Source organism: Cygnus atratus, chromosome 16 (assembly GCF_013377495.2).
Source record: "Cygnus atratus isolate AKBS03 ecotype Queensland, Australia chromosome 16, CAtr_DNAZoo_HiC_assembly, whole genome shotgun sequence".
NCBI classification, from domain to species: Eukaryota; Metazoa; Chordata; class Aves; order Anseriformes; family Anatidae; genus Cygnus; species Cygnus atratus.
In genome coordinates, this window is record NC_066377.1 from 3,431,056 (window position 1) to 3,452,619 (window position 21,564).

The 21,564-nt window shown below is 52.9% G+C and overlaps 1 protein-coding gene across 1 annotated transcript; it reads left to right on the top strand.

Moving 5' to 3' along the window:
- Positions 1 to 670: 670 nt before the first annotated feature.
- Positions 671 to 13,985, top strand: GATA5 (GATA binding protein 5). The gene is made up of 8 exons (XM_035547984.2): positions 671 to 762; positions 1,942 to 1,990; positions 2,720 to 3,322; positions 5,379 to 5,545; positions 10,953 to 11,078; positions 11,962 to 12,049; positions 12,568 to 12,692; positions 13,450 to 13,985. Exons 3-8 carry the CDS (start codon positions 2,803 to 2,805, stop codon positions 13,603 to 13,605), a joined length of 1,182 nt encoding a protein of 393 aa, XP_035403877.1. The 5' UTR covers positions 671 to 762; positions 1,942 to 1,990; positions 2,720 to 2,802; the 3' UTR covers positions 13,606 to 13,985.
- Positions 13,986 to 21,564: the final 7,579 nt, after the last annotated feature.

The window sequence follows — 21,564 nt, forward strand, 5'->3', positions numbered from 1 at the left end:
GCCTTGAAACGGCAAGGAGCGCGGCTGCGGCACGGGCGAGCCCGACGGCTTCGCCCCGCTTTTCCCAACCGAAACGAAACGAAGGAAACTCCGGCGGGGGGCTCAGCCACGGCCCCCGCGGCTTTGGGGCTGGATTCCCGCAGAGACGTTTCTGCCCTTGCCGCTGACCAGCAGCATCCCCGAGCTGTTATTATTATTATTTTTTTTTCTGTAGTGCATTTTTTTAAATCTCTTTTCTTTTCGGTCTGAGGACGCAGGGACTCCCCGCGAGCTGCAAACGGCCGCTTTGTCCTGAACGCAGCGAGCAAATAAATACAGATCCCCAGCCAGTTGCGCTGCATTATTCCGAGGGAAATAGCTGGCATTCCTGCCCCGGTTTATTTTGGAGCCGAAATTTCCCACCCTTCCCGCAGCGCCGGTCCCTAGCGGAGCCGGGGCTGGGCGCCGGGACCCCGCCGCCGCTGCGGGGCTGGAAGCGGGCGTCGGGAGCGCTCCCGGGGGCCGAGCAGGGCCTGATCCTGACGGCGGAGGCCCGAGAGCAGAGCGAGAGCCCGGGGGAGACCGAGCACGGCTTCTCCCCGTTTCTCCGAGGAGCAAAGAGCCGGCGTGCAGGGAGCCCCGCGCGTCCCAAGGGGAAAAAAAAAAAAAAAAAAAAAAAAAAAAAAGATATGGCTGAAATGGTTTCCTCGCTCCGGAGACCGGCGCCGCACCGGAGCAGAATTAAATCTGCCAAATTAGCCGGGCCATGCGGACAGCGGGGGTGTAAGTGTTTCGTTTTCCCCTCCTGCCGCCCCTTCCTGGGGTCGCGCCGACGGGGAAAATTAGGGAAAAGCTTTTTTTTTTTTTTTTTTTTTCTTTTTTCTTTGTCGTTCCCCGGCCCTCTGCGGGTCCCCATCTCAAGGCCGGAGCCTCCCGGCCGGAGGCTGCAAGGAGGAGGCCCCGAGCCCCCCGGGGGCACGACCGCAGCCCTGCGAGGGGGCACCTCGGGGCTGACAGGGCCCCGGCGGGACGGTGTGGGGCCGGATACATGTCCTGGGGCCGGGTAACTGCTCATGGGGCCGGATAGCTGCTCATGGGGCTTAGGGCGGCTCTGCACTGCCGGGAGGCTGCGAGCATCGCCCCAGCCTCGGCAGGGCAAGGAGGGGTGAGAGAGAACCCCCCCCCCCCGCCCCAGCCCCGGGATTATGGGGTTTTGGTGCAAGGGGGGAGAGGGAGAGCTCGCTGGGGGCACAAAACCCCCTCGCCACGTCCCCTGCTACCCGAAACCCCATATCGGAAAGCGTGCCCAGCCTTCCCCAGCCTCAACCGCGGCCGGTTCCTGCGGGAAACCGGGGTGAGACGAGGCGGGGGGGGGGGGGGGACGACGACACAAGGCACCCCCTCCTCCCGGGCCCCCAAAAATACACCTGGGGGAGGGCAAAGCAGGGAGCCTCCCCCACCGGGTCGGTCCCCCCCATCCTTACTGGGGGATCAGCCGGGGGGGGTCCCGGGGCGCACCGTGCGGGGATCGCGCTGCCGGGCTCATGTCCACCCCCCCCGGAGGGAGCGGAGCCTCCGGGCCTTACCCCGTCGTCCCCCCCCGTCCCCCCCCCCACGGCGGGAGGAGCCCAACCCCTGCCGGGACCGGGGTTACCCCGCCGGCCGTCACGTGGGGCCCGGGCCCCGCCGTAAAGAGCCGCCGCCGCCGCCCCCGGCCGCCACTTCCCCGCCGGGCGCAGCCGGGGACGCACCCACGGGGGACGGACGGACGGACGGACGGACGGACGGACGGACAGAGAGGGAGGGATCGAGTGGGGGGGGGGATAGCACCGGCCCCTTTCTGCTCAGAGGCCGCGGTTGTGGTTTTTCTCCCCTCCCCCGGAAAGTTTATTTTTTTTTTTTAATTTTTATCATTATTATTTTATTATTTTCCTGGGATTGCCCTGGATGGTCTGAGCGCAGCTTCATGCCCACCCGGCCATGCCCGGCTCCGCTCCCGGCCCGCTGCAATGTGAGTACCTGTCCCGGAGGAGCGGCCCGGAGGGGGGGGTGGGTTACGGGGGTTGGATGCTCTTTTTGGGGCCTGAAGTCCCCTGGCTCCGTGCGTCGCGGAGGACTTGTTTCGGTCGCTTTATTTCGCTTTTCAACCAAAAATGGGGAGCGCTGGCGGCGGGGGGGCACCGCGGCTGCAGCACGGCCCGCAGCTCCTTGCCTGCCGGGGCCCGGGGCTCGCTCCAGGCCCGGAGCTCGGAAAAAGACGGGAAGGGAAAGATTTCAGTGGAGAAAAAAAGGAAAAAAAAAAAAAAGGAAAAAAAAAGATTTGTTTTTATTTTTTTAAGGACCCTTGGAAATGCCGGGGCCGGGTGGGCCGTGGAGCGGAGGCCGATTCACGCCGGGGCTCGGCCGCTGCTCTCGGCCTGGCGCCGCGGGATCCCCCGCGGGATGGAGGGGAGCAGAGGGAAGTTTAAGGGGGAAAAAAATAAAAAATAAAAATAAAACATAACACACCACCTCCCCAGCTTGAGGCAGGAGAGCGGCGCTTTCACCGCGGGGCCGGAGGCTCCAGGGGTCCCAGCCCCACAGCCGCCGGGCCGGGGATAGGGATGGGGTCAGGGATAGGGATGGGGTCGGGGATGGGGATGGGGTCGGGGATGGGGATGAGGATGGGGTCAGGGATGGGACCGGGTACGGGGCCGGGGCTCCGGCCTCGCTGAGCCGCGGCTCTGGGCTCTCCCTCCAGGTGCCTCTGAGTGAGCCCCTCGGCACTGTCGGGGCGCAGCCGGCCGGGCCCTGAGCAGCAGCCGCAGCCACCGAGGACGGACCATGTATCAGGGGCTGGCCCTCGCCCCCAGCCATGGCCAGCCGGCTTACTCCCACGACTCCAGCAATTTCCTGCACTCGTCGGCCGGCTCGCCCGTCTACGTGCCCACCACCCGGGTGCCCTCCGTGCTGCAGACGCTGCCCTACCTGCAAGGCTGCGAGCCGCACCAGAGCCACCTCGGCAACCCCCCGGGCTGGGCGCAGAGCAGCGGCGAAGCCCCTTCCTTCAACGCCGGCAGCCCCCATCCGCCGTCGGGTTTCTCCTACCCCCACAGCCCCCCGGGCAGCAGCCCCCCGGGCCGCGACGGCGCCTACCAGGGGCCCCTGCTGCTGGCCGGCGGGGGCCGGGAGCAGTACGGCAACGCCTTGGTGCGCTCCGTCAACGGGTCCTACTCCAGCCCCTACCCCGCCTACGTGACCCCCGACATTCCTCCTTCCTGGACGGCCGGACACTTTGAGAGCAGCGTGCTGCACAGCCTGCAGACGAGGCAGGCGGCTTTGCCCGGCCGCAGGTCCACCTTCGGTAGGTCGCCGTCGCCCCTCACCGTCGCCTCCGGGCGTCCCCTTCCCGGTGAGGAAAGGCTCCGTGCGCCCCCCCGGTCCTCGGAGCATCCCCCAGCTCCGGGGTGAGCTGCCCCGACGGGAAAAAGAGGGAGAGGTTTTAGCTGGATGGAAAGCTGGTCCGGGCATGGGGTGCGCGGCTGGCTGCCCCCAGACGGAGGTGTTTTGTTTGTGTGCGTGTGTGTTTGTGTTACACGGAGGGCAAAGAGCACGTTTCAAAGGAGAGCAATTCCCCCCGAGGACAGAGGAGCAGAGGCCGCTCGACACCCCCTTACCCCCCCCCCCCCCCCGCGATATCTCCTTCCCACAATATCGACTTTGTGCCTGGGCTTCAATACTTACCCTTGTGTTTAAATTAGCGGGGCAGATTTATAGCTCCCTCCCTTTTAAGTAATTTATTGTGGTAAATGAGTTTATATTCGAACAGACTCTCGGTCTCCTAATTCGCCTTCGCCCAAACAGGTCCGCAGCTGCACCGCTCCGCGGCCTTTGGGGAGGCAGGGAAAGGCAGCCAGGCGTTGAACAATAAACCCCGCCACAATTCGTTCGCATCCACACCGGAGAGCCCTTTTAAACCCAGAGCCGAGCAAACAAAGTTTTCGGGTCTTGATGTAAAAGGACCCTCCGTGTGCGCGGTTTACAGCCCCGGGGATATTTCCCCAGCCTCCTCCGGCGGTGCTCCGCAAAGCCCTTTAAAAGCCACTTCAAGATCTCAGCCGCGTTATCATCTTTACTGCGGTGAACCGAATTATCTTATCTTTACCCCAAGAACAAAGTAAAGCGGGGAGACGGCCCCCTCCCCGCCCAGCTGCCTCCCCGGCTCGGCTTTTCCTCCCACGCCGGGGATGCTCGGGAGCGGTTGGTTTCCCAGATTTTCTCTTTGTCTCGGAAAATCCGTTGTGTTGTGCGGGGACGGATCGCCCCGGTCCTGCCGAGGGAGGTGATGGCGCGGAAAAATCTTCTACGCTTTGAATTTACTGGTTTGGGACCTGGAATAGAGACCGCCGTCCTCTCTGCCGTTTATTTTTGCTCTTGAATAGTGTAAACCGCTCTTAAGTAGCGTAAACTATTCTTGTCTTTCATTTAATGAATTATTGCGACCTTTTTCTTTTTTAACTTTTTATATTTTATTTTTTTTTCTTTTTCTTTTTCATTTTTTTGTTTTGCCTTCCCCCCCCCCTCCCCCCCGTTGGATCATTTTTAATACGATCGCAGATGAAGAGAAAAAAAAAAAAAAAGAGCGTATTTGTCTTTGGAAGAAAATAACTTTCGGGACGAAGGAAGTTATATCAAAGAGGGAAAGGAAAGCGGCAGGAGGAAAGAGCCCGACCCGCGGCTCTCGGTTGCGCCCCGGGCTGCCCGTTCGCAGCGCAGCGGCGCTGGGGCCGGGGGCCCCCGGGCACCGTGCTGGGGCCGGGCGGCTCCGAGATTTCCTCGGAGAGGGGAAGAAAAGTCCGGAGGAGCTTGGCTACAGCGGGCTTGGGGCCGGGGGAGGCTGCCCGGCTCTCCTGGGCGCTGCGCGGAGCCGGGTGCGGATCCGGGGATGGTGCGCGGATGGAGCCCCGGGTGCCCCGCCGGGGAGCACCGCGCCTCGCTGGAGATAGGGAAAAGCCCCCAGTTTTGTCCTCCCTCCCCGCTTTATCATCCCCGTAGTGTTCATTAAAAATAGTTTTACCTCCCGGGCTGCGCCCTGCGCGGGAATAATGCCGCGGATGGGCTCCCTGCATCTTCCCATCCCCCGGACAGCTCAGCTCTGCTCGGGGTTTTGGGGTGGGGATGGGGGAATGTGCTGCCTTTGAGCAAATATTGAAGGGTGAGGGTGTGTGTGGGGGGATAAAGGATTTTCTTCTATGCTATGCTAGGTGGAGGCAAGCTCCCAGCGGGCAGGGATTGCCCCTTACAGAGGAACAGTGGGGCACAGAGGATTAGGGACCCTTTCCTGCAAGGTCCCCACGCCGCGGGTGGCACTGTGTGGTGGGCACGGCTCCTGACCCGTGTGCCTTGGGTCTCTCTTCCAGAGTATCTGGAGGAGTTCCCCGGGGACGGCCGGGAGTGCGTGAACTGCGGGGCCATGTCCACGCCGCTCTGGAGGAAAGATGGCACCGGGCACTACCTGTGCAACGCCTGCGGGCTCTACCACAAAATGAACGGCATCAACCGGCCGCTCAAGCCGCAGAAGAGGCTGGTAAGAGGGAGACATCCCCTGCTGTGCCCTGGGGTGGCTGGAGGGCAGGATCCAGGGGGCTGGTGCTGGTGCCCGCGCTGTTGGGATCTCTGTGTTAGGGTCTGTTTGAGCCTCGGTCCTCCCATGGGTTAAATGCCACCAGTGCCGGAGCTCCTTGTCACGGGTCAGAGCACGGAGGAGATGAGTGAAGCTGCGGAAAATGCTGCTCTGGCACGGCTGATGGCCGGCGTGGAGATGGGGGAGCAGGGACCAGAGGGATCCCGGGCTGTGCTGCATCCAAGCGGGGCCGGACATCCCTGCTTCCTATCTGGGGATGTGAGGGGCTCTGCAGGCTTATCCCAGCTCTGTTCCCACCATAGGCACTTTGCTTTCTTTCTATGACAATAATTGGTATGTCCATGCAGCCATGCAGGGTCTAGGCAGAGTAGCTGAAGAGGAGGCAGGGCTGCGATGGGAGCAGGATGGGGCCCAGATACCATGCCTGGAACCCTGCGCTCCTCACGGAGGATTTGGGGTTTGGTAGTTCACAGTTTCTCTGCAGGTTAAAGCAGTAATTCCCCCCACATCGTGGTATTGGGCTTCCTCTAATTGGGATCCCGTCGTGAGAGAGGACAGGCACCTCCTTTATTTGTACGATCACTTTGGGATGTTTAAATTTGGTGGTAACAGTTTTGGTTTCAGAGCCTGTCATCAGAAGCAGTCATTACAAACAGGATGTTTGTCTGAGCCGTGCTGGGGAACAGCTGGGAGTTCCTTTTGCTTTCACTCTGGGTGTATTCCTGCAGTTATTTCGTGTGTTGCAAAACAAATTGTTAGCAGTAACCCAACAGTGGCAAGTATTGGTGTAAAAAAAAGAATCATAAGAAATAAATCTGGGATTGAATAAATTGTTCATTCTGATTGTGATCCTGGAAATTTGACTCTGTTTGTAAAATGAAATGAGCAGCGGCTCCACAGAAAATCACACTGTTTTGTTCCATGCTGTAACAACACATCGCCAAAATTGATGCGTTTCTGGGAAACATTTTGCATTATCCTAAAGGATTTGCCCGTCTCACCAAACATTTGTAGTCTCTTTTAATGTAATTACATTAAATCTGCACCCTCAAATCTCCCCTGAGCTGCAAATCTCAGAGTTACGCTGCTGATTTCGTTGGCGCAAATATGAGCTGTGTATTGAAAGACTGGTGCAAAAGCTTAAATCAAACTCTGCATTTTGGAGACTGGCACCAAAATGCAGCTCTGGCTGAATTTCCCGGTCTCTTTAGAGCAGCTTTTCCACCAAAGCTCTGGGACAGGTCTCGCTGTTACTCGGTATTTTATTTCAGTGCATGGGAAGGGAGCTGGCCCCTTTGCATACGTGCTGTGACGGTGGCGAGGCTGCGGCCGGAGCGGTGCCGGTACCTCCCCGTGTGGCTGGGTGTATGTCCCACGGCAAGTAGCAGCGCTTGGGGTCCCCGAGCCCCCTGCCTGCTCCTCTGTCACTGCTGGCTCTGTCCCATCAGTTGCAGCCGTGAGGCATTTTTTTTAGTAAACATTTCAGCTGTGTTTTCTGGTGGAGAATGCTGGTTCACGGAATTAAGACTGCTGGCTCATTCCCATGAAACAAATATCAAAGCATTTCCAACTGTTTTATTATTTTGCCTATCAATACAATGATAAGGCCCACATGAAATGGCTGATATCCTTATCCAGGGGAAACATTTCAGTGAGGTTGAAATACATGATGGGATTTTGTTTTATGGAAAAGAGAAGGGGCTGCGTTTTTGACTTTCCGTCCTGACTTTGAAATGAAACATTTCAAAATCTCGGATTTTTCCAAGGTTTTGAAATGCCGTTTTGCAACAAGTTGTGCTCCATCAGAGGAAGGAGGGTCCACTGCTGATGGATAAGAGGGTGCCAGGCATTTTCTACAAACCCACCACCCAGGGATCTACCTGTCCTTGGGATGTTTCTGCCCCCCATAACATTTCCACTGCCGGGAAGGGTTTGGAGCACCATCCCCGCGTAACCCCACCCACGCGGGCAGGGCGGGAGCGCACGGTGCAGGAACAATGAGCCAGGCTGTTTCACAACGCCGTGAAATAGAGGCACAGAGAGGAAAAATGGTGCCTTTCGGCCCTTACGTTATGACCTTTGTTCTGTAGGCAGGCGCTGCGCCGCGGTTGTTCTGACTTGTGTGTTCACAAAGCAAGTCCCGCTGAAAGCCCTGGCAAACGCAACGTGGCACATGCGACCCCGCGGGGATGACGTCCTGTGGCTTGGTAGCGCTCAGCCTGCTTGTGCATGGGATAGGGCCAGCAACAGCAGTGTAGTTTCCAGTTCATTTTTTCTTTTTTTTTTTTTTTTAGTTTGTGATAAGGGCAGCATCCTCTAGGCAGCAGGGACGGCTGTTTTGCTAGAGCCTGCCTCTGGACGCAAAGCACTGTGGCTTTCAGCAGAAAGGATTTACCTTAGAGGAGGATGAGAGCAGTGCTTTCTTTTAGGCTCTTTTCTAGCTAAAGTTTCTCAGCATGTTTCACAAAATTATACCTTAGACCAAGTTCTAGAAGCCGGATCACCTTTACCATCCCAGGGCAGCCCCTGGATGGAGCTGGATGGCTCCACTCTTGTGCATGAAATTCCCCCGATGCAGAAGCAAGTTAGGAGCAGAGCCGCAGCTCGTGGTGCAGCGGGGGGGCAGATGCAGCAGCTGTCCTGTGCTCAGCAGCTCCCATCGTCCTGAGTTGGAGGATTATTCTGGAAATTAAATTTTCAGTGTTTGTGTTTTTTTGTTTGTTTTGTTTTGTTTTGTGGTGTTTGGTTTTGTTTGTTTGTTTTTCCAGGCTGTCCTCTTTTATAGTTTGCAATACATGGGTTTGGTGATGCTTTTGGGGAAGGTGGGCACAGGACTGATCACAGCCCTGGTGCAATCTGCTGGGATCGCAGAGCCGTGCAGTGTTCATGGTTTGTGCTTTGGCTTTCTCCTGGCCATCGTTTCCTGCGGTTCACTTCTCCTCCGAGGTGCCCGGAGCCACAACAGCAAGGCCGTATCTCAGACAATGCTGCTGCTTGTGGCTCTGAACCTTGGAGCTGCCTGCTTCCAGGAGCTGAGCAGGGGAATCTCAGCACATTTTGCTGCAGCCTCTTTCCTACCGACATCAGCTCCCCTCTGTCCTGCTGGCGAGGGGGACAGACAATCATCAGTTAAACCTTCTGGAGGTTCAGAGGCTTCTTTTCCCCTGTGAAACCCCGTGGTTTTTTCTCCACTTCTGAAAAGCAGGCAAAGCAAAGTCCCTTATGGCTTTGGGCCTCCCCCTCGGAGGGACCTGCCCTGTTGGCCCTGAAGTTTTCAGGCTGCCCAAGCAGTGCCCACAGGGGGCTGATTCGATAGGCACCGGCTCCCGATTCCTCGAGCTTATCGGCAGCACTTGGCTGTCAAGCCCGGTCCGTGAGGAGTTTTTGTTTGAGTGTACGGTGCATTTGTATAAATAAACACTGGAGCACAATGTTGAAGTCAACAACTTCCTAGACAAGGTCAGAGTGGTACAAAGGCAGAGGGGTGGAGGCAGGCAGCAATGCACTTTCTTTTAAGGGAACTGCTGGGAAACCAGCAATAACATATTGTACCCTCGTCCTTCAGTGAGCAAAAGTAGCCTTGACTGTCTCTTTCTTGCCAGACTGGCAAGTTGTGGTGTAGGGCCAGGTTCTCACAGGGTTTCTGGGTTTTAAATTGTGATGTCTGCCCATGGAGGATGGCCTCTGCCGTGCTGGGCTCTGCAGGGAGGAGGCAGCCCACAAAATACGGCGCAGAAGATGCAGACGGAGGCAGGCGCTGATGCCCCAGCAGACAGCACAACGTTCTGTGACATCAGGACAGCACGTCCCTTCCTCCCAGGGGCTGCCCAGAAATTTCGGGGCTTTCCAAAGTGCTTTGCATTGGCCTTCCTCCATCCGCAGGTGCTGACAGATCTCACCAGCCCCTGCCAGGCACCGATACCACGGGGCTGAGCGCCTCCAAATTCCCCCTCACGCCTGTGGCACCCCTGGGGCTGAGGTCCCTACTGGTTTCAGGGATGAATGGCCCAGCCCTGGTAGCTGAAAAGCTTTGAGAAAGCTCTGTAACTGGTCCAGGATCTTGCTGTGGCACCGTGTCCCATGTTACGGACAAGAATTGCCGTAAAAACCTCCTCTGTGCCAAGCTTGTCTGCTCACAGCTCAGCATGTTGTTATTTTTGCCTGGTTATTTCATGAAAAGCAAATCATTTTCCAAGCGATACCATTATTTGCAAATAGTTGCTGAGACCTCTTTGCAACCAGTGAATCAAAGCTTGGGCACGTCACTCGTATCTCTTGAAACTCAAAGCTGATCTCTGACTGCTAACCTTGTAAAAACATTTTATTTTTATCCCTACACATCCCACTTCATTCATCATATTGATTAGTTATGATATCAAGCGGTAATGGAAAAATAAACAAACAGGGAGTTCGTTATTGCCTGCATCACCTATCATCTGTCTTTGAGAGGAACCAAAGCGATTTTTCTCAGTGCTGAAGAATGTATTCAAATACCTGAATGTGCAGAGCCTGTGATATTACTTACGTCGCTGGTATCTTTGTACTTCTTGAAGCCTCTTATTAAAATAGTTCAAATGTGAAGAGTTTAGAGACATTAAAATGAAATGCTATTAAGCTGACAAGGAGACCTGTGAATTTTCCAGTGGCTCAGAGTACAGTTGTCAGAAATTAGCTTGCAGCTTCTGCCAGAATATTTCCCTTCTTCCTTTGGAAATGCTAACGTTTCGGAGCCAGCAATCACTGCACTCACAAAGTATGTAATTAGTTAATGTTTGCACGGTGTTCCTGCAGCCTGCAAGGGAACAGATTATCTGGGAGACGTGCAGGGAAAAACCCTCCTCGTCCCATCACGGGCCAGTTCAGCTTGCTTCTGCTCAGCTCAGCCAATTGATTCCAGTGTCTTAAAGCAGAGATTAATCGGGACGTTGCTAACATTAGTGGTAGCTCTGAGTGCAGAAGAACAGAAATAAAGTTCAGTTAAAGCAACAGCAGCTTTCTGCAGCAGCCATTGGAGTGCTGAAGGCCTGGCAGGTATTTTCCTTTTCTTTCCCTAAGTCTCCTGGACAGAAGTGCTCTGTGCTGAGATCTGATCGCGTCCATCACACTTGGTGGGAGTTTGTGAAAAGGATCAGGAGGACATTTGCCAGGTTTATCGAGTTCAGTAAATAAAGCTCTTGCAAATTAGAGTGTTTGCATTTGAATGTAATTTCTTTCTGAATTTGGCTATCTTTCGTGCTTCACGTTTTCCAGGAAAGCATTGTAAATGGGAATTTTATTTTTGTAGGAAAGGAAACCTCCCATTTTGCCATTTCTGTGTGTGCACTCACGCGTTTGTTTGCTTGCCTTTAAGTCTTCATCCAGACGTGCTGGGCTATGTTGCACTAACTGCCACACAACCAACACCACCCTCTGGAGAAGGAACGCCGAAGGGGAGCCCGTCTGCAATGCCTGCGGGTTGTACATGAAGCTCCACGGGGTGAGGAGCGTGTGCGTGGCGCGAGGGACACGTGGGGTGCTGGGATCCCCCCGGCAGGGCTGGGACACCAGGGCTGGAGGGGACAGCCTCTAAAGCAGACCCAGAAGAGCCAAAAACCAGTGCTGTCCCCTTGGACAAGCTCATTCTACTGCAGTTACCCAAAGTAAGGTTAAGAGGGAAGTGGAATGCTTTCAGGAAGTGCCTGTAGAAGAGATTTCTGGCACTGTGTGGCTTTTAGTTGGCTTTTTTGCCAAGAGTTACTCTAAATAAATAAATAAATAAACAAACAAACAAACAAATAAATAAATAAAAGCCCACCAGATTCCAGTAGCTGGAGACTGAAGCTTCCCAAATGCAGACAGGAGGCAAGGGGCATTTCTCTGCTAGGTGGGGTACTTAAGCAATGTGTGGAGGATGCTAAAGAGTCTGCCTGGAGGTTGGCTGATAACATTCAGCCACAGAGGATGGGAACTGGCGGTAACATGCCCATGATCCAAGAGGAGACTTCACCCCTCCGTGCAGGCCTCTTCAAGCTTCTGCCATAAGGGTTCGAGTCTCTCTGTCCCATGACTGCTCCCTCCGAGTCCTGTAGGCCCCAGCTGTTGGAGCAATTTAGTAGGGCCCTGTCATAAAGGTCACCAATAAATCAGGAAAAGGAAAATAGGAAATAAAGGAAAAAACAAAATTTGTGGGAAAGCCTTAGCTGTTAGCCTTATACATCTTCCAGCCAAGGCCTGTCGCAGAGAAAAATAGCACTCAGTGAAGGACAAGGACTTTAGGTGCATTGCATGAAGTACAGCATGAAAATAGGAAGGCAACACGTGTGTGGGAAGGAGATGAGTAAAATACAATATTAATGACTCCAAACCTTATGAATGTCAAGGTACCACGACCTCTGGCCATGAAAAAGGAAAGCATCCAGACAAGGAAAAGGAAGCCTAAAAACATTACCAAAGGCAAAACCTCAACAGGTATAGTGCTGCTACCATCCGTCCCGGGGGCTTGGGGCACAGTTCATCTCACCAGTGTTCATTCTGCAAGAAACTGTGATTAGGAGAAAAACTTTTTTTTTTTTTCCTGACGACTGCTTTAGCTACAGGGCCTTCGTTTATGCACAGCCCTCAAGCGAGAGGAGGACGTGGGGTGGGAAACCACATTGGTGTAACATCCCCGAAGGGATCCTGTGCACTGTGGGCACCCAGTTCCAGCCCCGCAGCACCTGGGTTCCAGCAGGTTGAGCTTCAGTGAGCAATGGGCTAAAATAGGGGCTGGGAGTGGTGTGGTTAGCAGTTAGGGGGAGGGCTCGTGACACATTCAGCATCTGCCCCTCTGGCCTGTGCAAGGATTCGCACAGCCAGGCTGGTAATGGGATCTCCTCCTCCATCAGCATCGTGGCAGCCAAATACAAACCCTTACCCTGATGGAGACGAGGTGAAGAAAGAGAGCAGCATCTCTTTTTCTTCATCGTCCTGTGTTCGTTGTCCTCCAGGATCTACAACTTCGGCCACGAACTCCCCTTCTTCCATTACGAACTCAGACAGCACGGTCACTTTAAAGTCCGAGCCCAGCACGACCTCGCAGTATCCCGGACAAGCCATCGTGGCGGTGTCCCAGGTAAGGCACAGGGGTTGTCACCCGCTGGGGTGGGTGCTCCACCTGCCTCCGTAATTGCTGGGGACCTTGATGAGGCTGAGCGACTTCCTAATTGCACTGAGGGGCTGCCCAGTGAGCTGCAACCCTGTGGAGTCGGTGGGATCAGCCCTGGGTGGAAACCTCTGTAGTTTTAAAAAAAAGACCTCCTGGCCGTATATTATCTGTTCTTTATAGCCCTGAGCACTCACAGAGACCCGTGAGGGCAAGCTCACACTTGTACCATGAGCATTTGCTGGGCAGGGTGGTATTTCAGCTTTGTGGGGGCTCTAAGTCATCCCGCAGGTGGACATTTTGTGCCCCGTGTTATCTCCGTGCAGGGTCTAAACCTCCTCGAGCTGGACAGGCATGCAGGGGGAGCTTGGCCCCAGAGCCTGAGTGCCAGGCACTGTGCCATGTGAGAGATTTTTTGGCTGAAACGGGTAAATGATTTGCGCTGTGCTCTTAAAAAATAGACATGTGCCTAGAGATGTCTGAGCTGGACACATTCAGTCAATAAATAACAGACAGGCCCTGGGATGCCTTCTCCCTGCCTGCTGCTCGCAGGGCTGGGGAAGGAGCACTCCTCCTGGCCAGCCTCCAACGCACGGGGTGAGCCTCAGGGATAAGGCACTGTGTCCGTGACCTGTCACCATCCTACCACTGTGTCAGGATAAGCAGGAGAATTATCCTTAGCTCGTAACAGGCTTTCTAATGGCTTCCCTCTTCCCTCCCGGGGCAGGCACAGAGCCAGTCGGACGAAGCGTTGGCCAGTGGCCACGGCGAGTTCAAATTCGAGCCCGAGGACTACCCCTTCTCCCCCAGCAGCATGGCCCCGCAGCCGGGGCTGAGCGTGCCACTGCGGCAGGACTCCTGGTGCGCCCTGGCGCTCGCCTAAACCCCCTTGGGGCCACCAGCCCAGGCACCACGCATGTGGCTCGCCCCGCCAGGAGGACACTGGCTGCCCTGGCCACCGCAGGACACGTTTCTCTCAGAGGACATGGGTGGAAAATGCCAGCTGGATGAGGCACCCAGAGAGCCCTTCCTCAGCTGAAGTGACCCTGAGCAGCCTCCCCGAGGCCGCCTCCGTGTTCCCTGGGAAAGCCTTCCTCCTTTGAGATGCAACCAGCAAATAAATGCATCCCAGAATCTATGTTTATTCGCAGTGATTTCTCCCTCCTATGACTCCTCTGTGTGCAATTTATTCCACTTTCCAATAAAGACTGTAATAACGTGGCACCAAATAACTTAATTTTATTAAAATGTAAACTGTGTGGCCTCCCTTCTGTTTTATTGGCCACAATGGGGAGAAGAAAAAAAAAAAAAAGCAATGGTTGTTTTGAACATTTACTGTTTTATATTAAAAATGATCATCTCTATAGAGTGTTAGCTTCTGAAGCATTTAGTGTATCAACACCGAGCTGATGAGTCATACATGAAATAAACACGCCGCTCTTCCCGTCCCGGTTCCAAACAAGGATTTTTTTTATTATTATTTTAGGCAAACCACATGACAAAAATGGTCAAAACCTCTCAGTAATAAAAGAATACTGAAATGTTGTTTTTCTTTTGTATTTCCTCATTGTTTTCAATATTGCCAACTCCAAGCATTAGAACATCAGCATCAGTCTTCCAAAAGTTAAGAGAAAGGCTTGAGGAACTGAAAAATAAACGCTGTGTTGGACGTACTTTCTGTTTGCATCCAGTTTCAGGCATGTTTTGAATGAAAGATTTCCATTTCAGCTGTGCATGTCAGATTCCTTTTCCACTTTTTAAGGAAAGCGTAGCAGGAATTAATTTCTTGGAGCTGACCTACAGCAGAACATGATCAGTGATGCAAAACCCACTTCCACACTTCCAAAAACTGGCACCAGCACGTGCCTGCAGTGGTGCTGGGCACACGGGGGTTGTCTCACCTTCCCTGAGCCCCCTCTTTCTGAGCATTTATTGCTGGGATCACATCAGTGCGGCTGAGGGCTTGGTGAGGGTTTTGGGGTTGGGCTTTAAGTGGGGTGGTGAGAGGACAGGGGTCTCTCAGCTGCCCTGGTGAGGTGGGCAATGGGAGAAATGCTCTGCTGGGGGCCCTGAGCAGCTCAGGGTGAGGAGAGGACGGCAGCAATAGGGGAGATGGGTGGGAAATGAAGGGGGAGTGAGGTCATGGAGTTACGTCTGAGGCCTGCTTTATTTGTTATTTCTAAATAAAAACCCCAGCCTGGCTGGACAGCTATTTATGGCCAGGAAGCTGTCAAGTAATAGTTCCTTAATATAGAAGTTGACCTGTCCAGGGCTTCCTGGAGCAACTCTTCCTCTTGTCAGAAGAGATGGATCGCTTGATTTTTATTATAAACAGCTAAAGATGATCGGGGAGAGTGAAATCTGGCATCGGGTCGCAACTCAACTGAGATGGAGGATGGTGCTTGCCCCCATCAGCCCTCGCTGGGGGAGAGCAGATGCTCCAGGCACCGGGCAGGATCAGTCCCCCCTGACACTGACGGAGCTCGGTGGTGACCTCCACGGCCACAATGTGGCTCTGTGTGTGCACAGGGGGTTCAACCCATACTTTCAGCAAAGCCCACGGATGAAACTACCTTTGAGGGGTTTCCTTGTGCCTCCAGAGTCTCATTTGTGGCTTGCATCACGCCAAGCCTGTGGTTGTCACGGAGGAGCACCCAGACCCGCTGCCCGCAGTGGCAGGCTCGGTGGCGGCACTGTGTGTTTGCACGGCGGGCTCTTGGTGCTGCTCTGTGTCCCCACCGTTTGTTTTTCCACTCCTTGGGTTGCCAATACCCACAGCACAGCCACGTGCAGCCCTGCAGTGAACAAGCCTGCAGCCTTCTCCCAGCTCCCCAGCTTCCCCAGCTCCTGGCAGCTCTGTGCCCTCAAAAAAGGGAAAGCCCTTGGGCTTTGCACTGCGGAGCTGAGTCTCTGTGGGGTGAGCAGGGTGACACTGACCCCAAATCCAACCCTAACAGTGCCCCTGGGAGTCAGGGAAATGGGTGCTGTGCCCCGAGCATCAGGGAACGTCGGGTGCCCAGCTTGATGTGCCGGGGCATGGGATGGAGGGAGGGGGAGCGCCCTGTGCATTGTGAGCAGCATTCCCGGGCACCTTCCCAAATCCCATATTTGCCGTCACAAAAAGGCAGCCCAAAGTCACGACAAGATGATTTCTGTGGATGATGGCAAGGGGTCCTCGCTTTCTCGTCTGCATGACCCCGAAGGGGAGAGTTATTTTAAAGGCAAACAAGAAGACCCAAACAATGCCAAGATGTTGACACCAGTGGCTCCAGCAGTTTTATTTATTGCCTGTTGGTAACTGTTGGCTGGCCGTCGGGATACGCCGGGGCCTGGTGGCTGACAAAACGAGGCAGAGCGACAAGAAGTGAAACAATCGGGATGTGTGTAATTTTTCCTTCCTGCTCGCTCCCTGCACTCACTGGACGGCATCGTCCACGAGGCCGGCTTTGTATTTCTCCAGGGTGTCTTCCAAACTTTTGCTCCCATCCCCGAGCCAGGAGCAATCACTGCAGACCCTGCCTCCTGGTCTTCCCTAACAGAAACCCAGCACCATCCGTGCAGTCCTGTGGGACAGGGGAGCACCTTTCCTCCTCCAGCCTTGCACCCCGAGAAGATCACCCTGTGCAGGTCCCAGCAGACATGTCCAGGAGCACCTCTGCACCCTCTACCCACCACCTTCCCAACATGCCGAGACCCAGGTAGGGGTAGGGGGCCTGCATCCCTTTGCACCCCTCATTAAGCAATATAAAGGAGCATTTAACCCAATAGGTCCAAAAAAAAAAATACAGGAAATTTTGGGTCTCCCCAGCTCCTGCTATGTCCCCAGTCCCGCTCCCACAGCCCTGCTCAGCCAGCACATTTGTAGGAGTTTGAGTGGTTGGGATGGCAGCGATGGAGGAGATCAGACCCTGCTTGTCCCTGCCTGCAGAGTTCCAAGCAAGGCTGATTTGCAGATGTGCTTCACAGATTGACTTTTATTTCTCCTTCCCAAACCTTTCTCACTCCCCTCGGTGCTCTCCCCTTCCCAGGCATGAGTGTGTTTGCTCTCCTGCAGGTCTGGCGGCTTGTGGACAATTATTATCTTTACTGTTGTTGTACAGCTGCCTCCGAGCTATCAATTGCCTTTGTTCAAAGGTTACCTGCCCAGATGATTTTACAACACAACTACAATGATCTGTTCCATTTTGCACTTTATACTGATGCCACAGTGATTTTTACCAAGTCAGCGAGTGAGTAATGAAGCACTTGAGCCTATAAACACATGTTATTCTTGTTTATGATTATATTAATAGCACAATAAAATCACTGCTCACTCAAGCAGTTGCTTTCAAGAGAAGGAAAAAAAAAGTTTGTTTCTTTTTTATTTCTGCATGGAAAATGGAAAGCTGAGGTTTAATTTCTGCTGGGAGCCCAGCAGCCGCAGACTCTCTAATGGGGTGTCAGTTCTGTGCTGGAGCACCAAGAGCTGTTCTCTTCTCTGCATTGTGCACAGAAATCTCCAGCACGACTTGTGTGGCAGCCCAGCAGCTCTGCCTGAATGGCAAATGCGGCTCAGCTGCAGGCATTTTAACTCTCCTGCATGTTCCTTCGCGTGGCTTGGGGACACGCATGTCCCCAGGTGTAGCTGTGCTCCCAAATCAGTGGTGAGGCTGACTGATGCCAGCTGAGGCCTGAGCCCATCGTGGTTATAAGAGAATGGGGGCACATCCCACCCTCTTTTGGTGCCAGTATGGATCCTGTCTGGGGATGATGGTGTGGATCTGCAAATGTTTTCCTGAAAATAAAGTGGAATCCAGCCTGTGAGCCAGGTACAGCACTGCTATGGGGCTGAAGGGGGGTTTAGGTGTCCTGTTGGTGGTTTTGGAGTGTTCTGAAGTGTGTTGGGGAGCAGAGCTGAATTCACTGGTACTTCCCAGGCCTTGTTCATTGCTCCCCTCTTGTGCTTTTATGGCTATGTTGGTTGTATACCAGGCAGGAAAACAGCCTGTGCTGCTTTCCAGGTCGATGTGCTGCAGTAATTAAGTGCCCAAGCCTCTTACTTCTGCAGCAGTTAAACCCGAGCTGAATATTCAATCTCCCCATTGTATGCATAGGAGCAGAAAACAAACAGCACGGCTCCTTTCATTGCATCGGGTGGTCCTTTGTGGAGTAAGCTTTGTGGCCAGGAGGTGGTACCCCCAAGAACCTCTCCTGTTCAGCATGAATTTACATTGAATAGCCCCAAAGCCACTTAATGTGGAGCAATAATATCTTTTTCAAAGGGATTCTGAAGGAGCTCCTCCTCAAGGGGAGGCTTGGTGAGAAAGAGCACATGCCAGAAAGGTCCTTGTTGAAGGCAGCACCTTCCCATAGCCTGCTGTTTTCTCCACAGGCCTGATCTTCCAAATGTCAGTAAAACTTCTGCCCAGCAGTATGACCAAGGATAACATGCTGTGGATATGGTATGTGTTGGGCGGAAAGGATAGTAGCAGTGGTGAACTGCCTTTATGGTCAAAATTGGCAAAAAACAGCTTTATCCACAGTGCTCTAAGGCTGCTGGGACTGTAAGCATTTACTGGCTTTTTTCCTGTTCTTGCAGGCTTTTTTTAACATCATTGGGAAATATATTAATATTGGAATTTAAAGAGAGATTTTTTTACAACCAGTGCTTCCACGGCAGCATTAAATGTGGCCAAGAGCAGACCTTGACTACTATGGTGTTTGATAATGTCAGGGTCTGAGCTGCCTCCAGGGCCAACCCCTCTGCTGGCATGGGGCAGCAGTGCTGAATCTTCCCCATTATACACCTCTAACCTTGTTACCAGGTGCTATTATATTGGTGACAGGATAAAAGAGGAGGAAGTGGGGAATTGTTATAATTCAGGCCTGTCTGTCTTGCCTCGGGTGCAGAGCTAGCTGCTTCGTGGTGTGAAAGGAGCACTCAGCTAGGGATGCACACCTGGGGAAAAGGGTGGATAGAAAAAAGAATGCCTCTTCTTCGTTTCTTCCTCCAAATGAAGCAAGTGGCTTAAAGCAAACAGTGATGGAAATTTCTAGTTGTGGTCACAGTCTCACCTGTGCTTGCATCTGCCCTGCTCCAGGGCAAGGTGTGGGACTGGGACTGCCCCAGAGGCTGGACAGGAGGAGAGGAGAGGTGGGCACAGATGGATGCAGTGCAGGGCCCCATTGTTGCTGTCGCTTCAGGTGTTGGCATCATCCTTCCCATCTGTTCACTCTTCGATCATAATAAAAAAGAATAGCTCTGGCTTGTGGAATGAATGGAAATGATGGACATTTAGCTGTAGGAGCCTGTTATTAACACTTAACAGTGGAGCAGTGCTGATGCTCCTTTTTTTTTTCCTGCTCTGGCCTTAGCAAGGTAGGAAAATAGTACTGGAGAAATCACTGTGCTGTGCGAGCAGGACTAAGGTGAGGTGGAATTGGCCATGTTAATCATTTACCCCGAGGCCAATGGAGGCTATAACAGGTGTTCTGTGTATATAGGGATCTGCAAGCATAAATGTTCGATGGGGAAGCCGCTGCTCAAAGGGTGCTGCAAAGTGGCCTTTTGGGGAGGCAGTTTGCTCAGATCCACCTTTGTTTGCTTTGCAGGAGCGTGGCCCTGTGCCATGGTGCTCTGTCACCAGCGGGGCTGTCACTGTGGGACAGAGCGGATGGGGACCATGGGATGGCTGCCACTCCTGGGCCTGGCCTTGACAGCTCTACTCCCTGATTAATAATGCTCAATGCTGAATGGGAGTGGAGAGCTTTCACAGAGGGCAATGGTTCCTGCTGAGCATTCGGGCATAATGATAATGTTTGAGTATCTCTTCAAGGAAATTCACCAGGAAGGGTGTAAGCTTGTTTTTTCTGCCATCCTACAGTGCTTAAACCTTGCTATATCATGGATGTTTTCTATGTTTAATAATACAGCTACCAAAAGGCTGGAGTTTCAGTTCCACTTGAGATTCACTAGGTTCTTGGATGTAACTGAACATGTCACAATTGTTTTCATTCCACTGTCACATGTGATAAGCACAGGCTGTTGTTCCTCCATAACCCTGTTCATCCCAGCCAACTGCAACTCAAACCTCACTGCCATCAGCTGGGTGCAGTGGTGCTCCAGCAGATGGCCCAAAATGGGCCTTCTCCAGGAACAAATCCTTCCTGTATTGAGATGTGCTGTCCCACAAGAGTCTGTAGAAAGCCCATGACAAAAGCAAAGGGTAGGGGGATGCTGTTCTTGGACCTGTTTCTCTTGGTGCATTCCAGAGGTAGTGCCAAAATCCAGCCTTGCATCCATATAATAGGGTTTATTAGCACAAGCCTTGTGTGCCAGCTTTGCTCTGTTCTCTGCACTCGGGGAAATGTACCTGCAGTGTCTGTGGTGCCCTGGACAGCCCCAAAGCACAGAAATGCCCTGTGGCCTCTCCTAGAGGAGGCTGGGGTCCCAGTAAACTGCTCCTGAAGTCCATGTCCCTGCAGGAAAACTGGCCTCATCAGTATTCCCTGGGCAGGTTTTGCTCCACACCCAGGAGTGATTGGCAGTGGCTTGAGGTTTGCTTTTAAATCACACAGCTTTGCCTCATATTAAAACATGATTAGAAAGGATTTAGCAGTTTAAAATATTAATAATGGATAACTCATTTCCGAGCAGCAAGTTTTAATAAGTGTGCCTTTTTGGATGGGCTCTGCTCTGAGGTCATTGACTTTGACATTGCTGCTTGCCCTTATGTCTGGATAAAGAAGCAGGGTTTGTCCTCAGGCTGTATACTTTCCCTGCTGCATGGGGCTGTCCTGGGCACCCTTGTTTCAGAGCTGTCATTCACTTTGAAGAGTGAATGGCTGTAAACCAAAGAGAAGAGCCCCATCTGCCCCCATCACCTTGAGGTCTTGTGGTTGGGAGTGCATGAGCAGCACCCTGGGTGCTTGTGGCAGGGAGTGCGTGGCCTGCCCTTGTCCCCTACCATGGGATCCTGTACCTACATCTGCCAGATAAAGCTGCGGAGGAGAAAAGCATTGCCTCGCATGGTTGTGGTGCTGGTACTCTGCATGGATTGCAGACACTGGTTTGAGATGTTGTCCTCAGGAGCACCAGGCTTCACAAGGTCTCTGTGCTTGCAAAGTGTTCTGTCTTGATTTTTTTTTTTTAAGTCTGTGGTTGCTCTGAAATGAAGATACCTCTGGCGTTTTCCTTTCTGGCTGGGTTTGTGCATCACCAATCATTTTAGTTACAGTGGTGTCAATGGGGCTTGTAACATAACCACAGAATCAGTTACATCTGGAGCGTGTTGAGCGAGGTCACTGGGGATGGAGTTTCTTTTGTTTTCTAAAGGCAGTCTGAATGAATGGCAACCAAGCCCTCTTGCATTTGCAGGAGGCAAAAGCCAAAAACAAAACCACAATAGTATCCATGTTTTTCAGTTAAAATAGCTGTCATCTGCTCTTGTAATGAAATTCAGTTTTATGTTTTTTAAAGAAAAACAGGCTGGGGATCAGTCCATAATTAGTAGGAAACTGGTTTGGGTAGAATAGGAATCTACTTATCTCCTCATCAGAAACCAAATCTAAACAAAAGCAGAATCTGATTGAAGGTTTATAAGCTTTTTAACTGAGTGTTTGAATGCTTCTGAATTTCCCACTAGATTCTGAAGTAGATTTTTTTTAATTTCATCGGTTTCTTAGTCCTGCTCAACCAGAAAACTTGAGGACTTCCTTGGAAGACTGACACACATTTTAACCACTAATGTCTTTTTGAAGAAGTACAACTGGGCTGCAGAAAACACCGCAGGCAGGTTATTTTTCCACCCTGGGACAGGCTGGACAAATGTGTTAATTCATAAAGCATGCTGTGTTCCTGCTA